Below are 9,041 nucleotides of genomic sequence, written 5' to 3'. Positions count from 1 at the left end.
CTGTTTTTGTTTTTATTCAAACATACTGTATATCTGAGTGCCTTTCCCCTCACCTCACACACCTTCTATATAAGACATGTTCAGGTGCTGCTGGGGGCTGTTTCTTTTATTTTTTTATTTTAGTGATTTTTAAAATGATTTTGAGTTTTTTCTATGCTATTCTTTTATAAGCTAAAGCCAGAGAGAATATCCTCTTTTTTTTTTTTTTTGAAATCCCAGACAGCTAAACATTGTGTTTTGTATTTGATAATGTCGTACCTGGCTTTTTTGTTTTTGTACACTTCCAGATGTGGTTATTATTGATGACTTCCCTGTTTTTTTTTTTTGAAGATGAAAAAATAAGGAAGGCAAATAAAACTTGTTTTTGGACTACTGTCATTACACATTGTGTTATTCGCATTGCTGCACATGATTGGACTTTAAATAGACACACAATGCGTAAAAATTTTTAAATGCTTGAGAGAACATGCTGCACGTTACACTGAGTTGCCAGCTTGTTAGATACACAGAGCGACACACACACACACACACACACACAATATAATCCCATACAAAAAAACCCGCAATTATGAAGCTTCTGTTGAGGTTTTTTTTTTTTTGACATTATAAGCTGATAAAAATTCATGTGGACAAAATATAAACACATCTCTCAGTATTAGTAATCCCAATACAACACACCACACCCTCAAATGATTACCACAGATGTGAATTCAATCCTCTCACACACACACACAAGACAAACAGTGAATATAATAAAGCTGAATATAATAGCCCTTATAAAAAAAAAGGTGTGCTTCATTGTGGGTTGCTGGATTAAGAGCCGCAACAGATGTGTGTAGGTGGACAATGATCAACCGGCAACTCAGTGTAAGCTAGATGCGGAGGAAGGGGAGGGGAGGGGGGGGGAGAAAAAAACATCCATATTTTTTTTTGACTCAATACCTTTTTTATATCAAAGTGGCAAAATGTTAGGTATGATTGTTGGTTGGTTCATACAGTACACATACTAAAATTACAACAAATCTTTATAAGGATATTATAATATGAAGGTAAAGTAAGTAAGACTCATTCGTTTATCTTACTCACCTTGAACATTGAAATACCTGTCATGTGACCCGGCCAAGGAAAAACATGGTAGCTACTCTCGCCCGGACACTTTAATAGGAACGCCTGCGGAATCTTATCATACAACATTTAATACATAATTCTACATTGAGGAAGCTTATACAGTTTCAGAGAGGTGATAATTCTACTTTATGTTTATTATTGAGGTTGTAGTAGGTGGTGGTGGTGGTGGTGTGCTGGAGTGTGTGATATTGAATGGTGTACCTAACAAAAACTGAAAATGTATAAGCTTCATTAATGTGTAATTTATAGCAAAGCTGTTGTATTGGATTGTGAAGGTGTTCCTAATAAAAAGTGACCGGCAAGTGTAAAAAAAAAAAAAAAAAAAATCATAACATATCTGCCCCAGTTTTAATACATCGTACATATGAATGAAATTAAACAAAAACTCGCAGCTTTTCAAATTTCCAAAATAACCTTTATTCTAAACTTACATTTTAAATTTTAAGTTTAGTATAAAAAAGTTAAGTGCACCTAAGTTCTTTTTTTTTCTTTTCAAAGTATTCCATCTTTGACATGTCTCAGCAAACTGTGGTGACGCTCGTTTCCTTTAGTAATCTTAAAAGATAGAATGGTGTACCAAAGTCCCATCACATCACTTTTAGTACATACATACTATTTTACAAAATATTGTAAAGAGAGAATCCCTGAACTATAAATGTCCATAATCCTTCAACAACAAAGAGTAATCCTTTTTGCTGGCTGTGGTTGGCATAGCATCTACTGGTCAGCTGTAGTTTACAGTACTTCATATTGCTGGGACAAAGCCACCATTATGCTGCTTTTACAAAAACACAATAAGAGCAGAGATGGAAAGAAAGAAAGAAAAAAAAAAGAAAAAACACATTTTTGTTTCAATCAAATTTTTTTTTTTTTTAAAGTTTTAATAGCCGTGGCCTCTTCTCCAGGAACGTCGCAAGAAAATGACAGCACGGTAAAATGCAGTCTGGTCTAGTAGCTCTCTTCGCACTCGCTGCCGAGAGGAGTTTCATCCAATGAGTGAAGCAGGTTTCCAGACAGCTGGTCTTTCTGACCTCAATAACACTGAAATAACTAAATGTTGGTTGACAGCAACAGCATGTCTTTTCTGGGGGCCACAGCTGTTAAAACTTGATATGGTATGTCGGATACCCAGTTGACACGTTGACGCTACCAGACACCAAAAAATGAAGAATATCTACAAAGATCAGATGATGGTATCCATACTGACTTACCTACTTTCAGATACTTTGTTTAGAAGTTTATAAGATATATATAACGTAAAAGATTCTAAAAAAAAAAAGGAGAGTTTCATTAGCAGCACACAAATGTCTTGGAAATGAACAATTATTATACTGACAGTGACATAGCCTCATAGCAAGTCTGCATACGCGTTCAGGCTTTCTGAACAACACGACACGTCTTGATGTTACTTTTTAAAAATGGACTACATTTGATGTTTAAGTAGCATCTTCAAAATCTAAAAATGTTCAAAAATCTCACAGCTTTCTTTAAAAAGACATGAAACCAGAATAAAAAAAGAGAGTAGCCCCTTGTCTGCAACTTCTCAGATTTACTTAGCAGTGCATCTCAGATAAAAAGTATTTAATCAAATTTGTACATAGCAAAGGTGCAAAAATATGCAACAACTTAAAAGATGCATTTAACTCACTTTAAAGTGACGTTCACTAACAATTGCAGTCACGTCAGACTGAAGGTCCGACCGACGACCTTGTGACTGTTTATCCGATGATATGTTTGCTTTTAAATTGTGAAGTTTAAAATTTCAAGTCACAACCAAACACAAGTGCATTGTAGACCAAATCTTTGGTACAACCAGCTCATTGGTTATACTAACAAATTGATTAGCCTATCTACTTATGTAAATCACTTAAAATGTGGAAAAGTAATGAAGGAGAAAAATAAACAAACAATGATATTTCTTTATTTAAGTCCACTAAACCTTTGAAAATGTTGACTAGAAACTAATGCTATCCTATTTGTTCTACAGTGAATAAATACTTTACTTGAATGATGACACCAAATTATAATGTGTGAAAAGAGAAACAATGGCAATGGTGAGTTTTTTTGAAATATGTACATTAAAACATTTAGTGTATAAACTCTGGGTATCCGACTGTGAAATAGAAACAGGAGACAAAAAAAAGCTAAAATGTTACACCAACCACCCCTTCCCACTCAACTTACTATTTGGATTTACTTAATTTCTTTCCTTTAAGTTTACTGAAGTTAATTTGCTTTAAATTAGGGCTATCCCCAGTGCTCTTTGGCACTTGACTATGTTCATCTACAAGTTGCCCAACAAGGTACAGTAAACCACTTTGGATATTGCATGGAATCTTCTCATGAACTATTTGTTTTAATTTAATTTGTTTAATTTACAAGTGATTTAAATGTAATAATCTGTCAGTAGACAATCCACTATGCAACAGATTTGCCATGGTATTTTGGATATTGTGCAAAAGACAAGACAATTCTAGCTAAAAAGCATCCAAGATGCTGAGTTTTTTTTTTGTATAGCTGAGACGTAATTTCTCATGATCATCATACTGGTATTTACATGGAACTATTACACATCTAGTAATTTAACTACACTAAAAGTTTTCAAAAAAGACAAGTGGAGACTTCTTTTTTGCGCTTTAACTGCCACTTTTTAAACTGCGTTTCACTTTCACCATAAAGCTGCTAAACTATATAATGCGGGTCTGATATGTCAACATTTCATTTACGTAGCTTTACAGGTATACAAGAACATCTCAATGTAAATTTGTGATCCATTGAATCAAAAAGGAGACGAGGTCTCTTGAACAAATACAGATGCCTGAAAGAGGTCCAATCTGGAATGACCAAAAAGGGTAGACCCAATGAAGGTTTATGGAATGAATTCAACATTAAAAATTTGCATTTGTCCTCTCCAGGCAGTGGCATTCATCGTTTGATCTCTACGTCAGAAGTGGAGTACTGTACCTTTCACGAGGGCTCTAAAATATTACATTCCGTTAGGTGATATCAGTATTGTGGCATGGCCAAGCAGCCTGAAGAGGGAGGCATATGGGATGGGGAAAGAACTGGGGCATCATTTGGGACGGGGACACGGTTTAGGCATGAAGGAGGAGTTGCTGTTACCAGATGGTATAACCTCCACTGGATCCACCCAGGAAGAAGTTGTTCTTGCGCTGTGTCATTACAACGTTGGCACCCTGCATGGCAGCCAACTGAGCTGCGTTTGGGGGATGTCCAGGAGGTGGGGGCTGGAAATAAGCACAAACAGAGATAAAGAGCTGATCAAGTTTGGCATTTGCAACAAATTTGGCATATTCATTCTGTCCTGCTTCAGACATAAGATAAGATGACATCTCAACAATATCCTAATTCCTTTGGGTCGTTTCAGTGGGTGGATACTCACTGGGATGGAAACACTGCTGCCTGCTGTGAAGCGAGCACCAGTATCATAGCCGCTGTCCACCATCACTGTTGAGCCATGGGGGTACACGGCTCCCATCGGATAGTAGGCCATGGGGACATTTTGGCCCACATGCCCAACAGACATCGGTGGCTGCATGGGCATGAACATCTGAGCACCAGGGTAGTGAGAGGACATCTGAGGCACCTGACCAGGCACCTGAGGTGGAAGCACATATCTGGGCTGGTATATCTGCAGATGAAAAAAACAACACAGGTTTGAAACCACTTAAACTCTTACAATGATATTATTTGGTGTTACTTGAGTTATTATTTGCCTTGTTATATAAATGTTATAGTTACCTCAGAATATGCAGGTGGTGTGTCTGTGTAAGGAGGTGCCTGAGGAGACATTTGCATAGCAGGAGGGTATACAGGTGCAGAGCTCTGCTGAGGGTACACAGCCTGCTGTGGATATGATCCTGCAAAACAACATTTAACTTTAAAAAGCACATAAGCGTCCTCAAGTATTACAACGACTGACACTTAAATCCCAGGTTGAGTGGATGTTGGTGTTTTTGTGACACAATGTTGTGAAACATTTCAGCGGAAAAAAGAAGAATTTTTGTGGTCAAACATGTTTTTCAGGGAATGAATATGCTAAAAGAGGACACAACAAAGATGTCATGTTTAATGGCAGAATACAGAAGAGTAACACAGTTTCATCAGTATTCAAAAATCTTCGAAGGAGAATTTCTCACATTATAGCGTCTATAGATGAAATACGGCTGCAACTAACGATATTGTTACCGTCAATTAAAAAGCTGATTACTTTTTCTGGTTAATCAATGAATTGTTTTGTCACAGTGTTACAAAATAGTGATGTCTTTAATTTGCTTGTTTTTGCCAGACTAGCTAATCTGAAACCTAAAGATATTCAATGGACTATGATTAATGACAAAGAAAAACAATAGTCACATTTAACAGGCTTGAACCAATGAATATTTGGCTTTTATTTGCTTGAAAAACGACTGAATCAACTAATCATTTGTCAAAATAGTTAAAGATTAATTAACTAATCGTTGCAACTCTACAGTGAAATGTACTTTCAGAACCAGGCTCTAAACCTGAAACAAAATGAAACGATAAAAGTATTAAATATCTATATAGAGCTTAAACGATTGGTCAATTAATTAATTAGCCGACTGACACAAAATTAACCTGCAACCATTCTGATGACTGATTAATCACTAAAAGAAATGTTTAGACAAAAAAAAATCGATTAAATTATCCGGTTCTGGTTTCTTAAACGAGACTAATTTCAACATGAGCTTTGGAAAAACACGCTGAAATGTATCTAGATCAAATGGTTGATGTTAAAATCGTTAAAATAGCTGGTAGATTAATCAATGTTGACATTAATCATTAGTTGCTGGTGTTACACTGTATTTGGTGACCCATCAGATTCTGTGACCTTTAGTGTTGACAGAAAAAGGCTGACCATTGACACTTCTGCTTGTGCAATAAGTCATTGCATAAGCATCATTTTAGAATATAATAGAATAGAAAGTCTTTATTATCATTGTACAAAGCACAACAAAATTGAGATGCAGTCCTTAAAGTGCAGAAACAAAAATAAATAAATACTTCTAAAGAAAAAAGGCCATTATTTAATGCAGTTTAGTACATTAATGGCTTTAGCGTAAAAGCTGTTTTGTAATCTATTAGTGTGTACTCTCAATATCCAGTCACAGTCTGATTGGTACTTGTACTTTACTACGTTAAGTAAATTTAGCTGGTAAAATACTTCTATATTTATAGTTAATTATTAACATTTTTTTTTTTTTATTACATTTTTTTTTTTTTTTTTTTTTTAGTTGTCATTAATAATGTTTACATTGTGGTTTTGATAAGCTTCTTCTACTTATGAGAAGGATCCTCAAACACTGCAGGTCACTGAATCTGACGGGTCACCAAATACGATGTAACACCGGCCTACATCTAAAGTGAATGGGTGCAAAAAAAAAAAAATCTGCACACAATAGAAAAAAAAGATGAATGTTATATAAATAAACGTGCAAATAACTGCGTAAACCAGCAACTAATAATGGACTATGAAGCCTGACATTGTGAACATTGACTGACACAGATTTTTTGGGGGGTCTTTACAACACAAGAGGAACCAAAACAGTGAAATCATGTTAGCTTCGCCTTTAAAACCTCGGCTGTATTTAATGCTCTTTATCCACCTGAAAAATTAGTGACTTGACCATAAACGGTGAATACACAGTTACGGGATGAATTTAGGCGTTCATTAATATTAACATCTACCGTGTTTGACCATGATAAAAGATGCCAAAATTTAAAAAAAGGCTCAACGTGAATGCTACACGGCTATGCAGAAAACGTCAGTTTATTGTCGTGTACGTAGCTAAACGTGAAGCCCGCTTCAGATTGAGCCATAACGGAGGCTCTTCGTGTCTTTTCTCTCTCTCGTTTTTTTTTAAAACGTCAGCGCCATGTAGCGAACACAGCCGGACTATAATAACGTCAGGAGAAATATACCTTTGTTGTTCATTGTTCTTTGCTGATCCGGAGGCTGAGGAATTTCGGATTAAACTGAGCTCTGCGTATCTTGTCACGGCCTTATTACGGTTTACAATCATCCACTTCCTTGTTTTTCAGCTTCTTGTTGTTGTCGGGCGGTGACGTCACGCGTTCTCTATCTTGAGGGGGGAGGTTTGTGCGCGCTCTCGCGAGGTCGGCAACGCGCACGCCGCCTACAGGCCGAAGACGTGCATAACACTCTCCCTTCAAAACGTTGGAGTGGAAGAGATTTTAGACCCTTTTTAAATTTGATATAAGCAACCCTAAAAATAAGTAAATTATTATTGTTTTTTTTCTAAAAATGATTTTATACTTATTATAACTTAAATTATTTTGTGAGACTGTCTGTTAGAGATGGGACAAACATCTACAGGTTCAAATGGTTTTATTTTAACAGGTTTAATGTTCTGTCATTAATATCGTCTTTCCCTCTGAGTTCATTAACTATCTTAGATTATTATTATACAGTATAGTAGACCACTCTATTATGTATTGATGTAATTTACATTATCCACTGAAATGAGTAATTTAGCAGAGGGTTTGAACACTTGCAGGGCGTTGTATGTCATATTCTCATTGGGAGCTGAGCCCCCCTAATGGTCTGATCCTAGAATCGCCCCTGTTGGGGAGTTTAACGATGATTGTAGTAAAGATTCACTACTTTTTCTCTTATTTATTCCACTTCCTTTTTAGATTAGATTAGATGAACTTTATTGTCCCGAAGGAAATTTGTCTTGGGCTAAAAGTGCCAGGTGCAGCTGCACATATACAACAATACATAATAAGCACACACAAAAAAAACTACATGACAACACGAAATCAACAAAAAAAGTGCTTCAGACCTAGTAAGATGTTTTTATCATCTTTAGTTTACATATTCTTTCATTTACATTTTATCCTATGTACATTTTGTTTAACTGAAAGCTTCATTTACCATTTTTAAGAAATAGGGATAATTTTATTTGTTAATTTAATCTTGTATCTTTGTCTTTCTGACTTTGAGACCGGTGTACGTCTTTTTCCCCCTTTCATTCCCACGGCTCTCCATTGTCCCACTTCCACCATAACAGACGGCGTTAAACATGTATTACATGCACTTTCTGCTGCTGAATAGACCACTGCTGCTGCTATTATTTATTTATATCATTTAAGCTGCACTCACACTTTTTTTTTTTTACTGCTGCTGCACTTAACTATTTAAAGATGTCTTGTATGTGTTTCTGATGTGTGCCTTTTTAAATGTTCTATTTTTCTCACACTGAGAAAGTTCAACGGAGTTTCATTGTGCATTTTGTATAATGACAATAAAGATTATTTCTTTCTCTCTTTCATCCCTTCTTTTTTTCTTTCACTGCTGCACCAATACACTCCTGATTATTGAAATACATCTCTTGGTAACAGTGAAGTCAAGTTTCATGGCCTTCCTTTTCTTCACATCCTGACTAATGCCTATGATGATAGTCTGCGTTTTTTGAACCTCTTACTTTACAATGACTTTTTGAGGCAAAATAAAGATTTGACTCTAGTCTTACAGTCGAGTGTATATAAACGTTTCTAAGAGGAATTCAAAAATATCTGGGAAAATATAAAAACAAAAAAGGATTAGCCTGAATGATCTTGAATATCTGTATCAAGCTAGAGCCAGTCAGAGGGCAAAGGCCATTCTGGCGAACCATCTCCATCCTCCCCTGTAGGGCCAAATCAAACATGTATCTTAAATCATTTGTTCCATCTACCATTAGGTTTTTTAATAAGCTGTAGGCGAGCTTGTTGGGAATGATATACCTGTGAAACTGTGTATAAGATTTATTGTGTTGTTGTCATGCAAGATATAAATGTTTTAACTTCTGTTACAAACCAAATTGCCCTTCAGGGACATTAAAGATTTTCAAATGTCAAATCAAATG

General features: G+C 35.8%; 1 protein-coding gene across 1 annotated transcript; it reads right to left on the bottom strand.

Annotated features, from left to right (window-relative positions):
• Window positions 1-1,521: 1,521 nt before the first annotated feature.
• dazap2 (DAZ associated protein 2) lies at window positions 1,522-7,228 on the bottom strand. Its single transcript, XM_053317409.1, has 4 exons — window positions 7,093-7,228; window positions 4,891-5,009; window positions 4,532-4,780; window positions 1,522-4,376 (listed from the first exon to the last, which is right to left on the bottom strand). The coding sequence occupies exons 1-4, from the start codon at window positions 7,103-7,105 to the stop codon at window positions 4,248-4,250; spliced, it is 510 nt and encodes a 169-aa protein (XP_053173384.1). The 5' UTR covers window positions 7,106-7,228; the 3' UTR covers window positions 1,522-4,247.
• Window positions 7,229-9,041: the final 1,813 nt, after the last annotated feature.

The sequence above is a fragment of the Scomber japonicus genome, chromosome 4 (genome assembly GCF_027409825.1).
Source record: "Scomber japonicus isolate fScoJap1 chromosome 4, fScoJap1.pri, whole genome shotgun sequence".
Taxonomy (NCBI): Eukaryota; Metazoa; Chordata; class Actinopteri; order Scombriformes; family Scombridae; genus Scomber; species Scomber japonicus.
The sequence above is the reverse complement of the archived record's forward strand: the minus strand, read 5'-3'. Positions and strand labels throughout refer to the sequence as shown.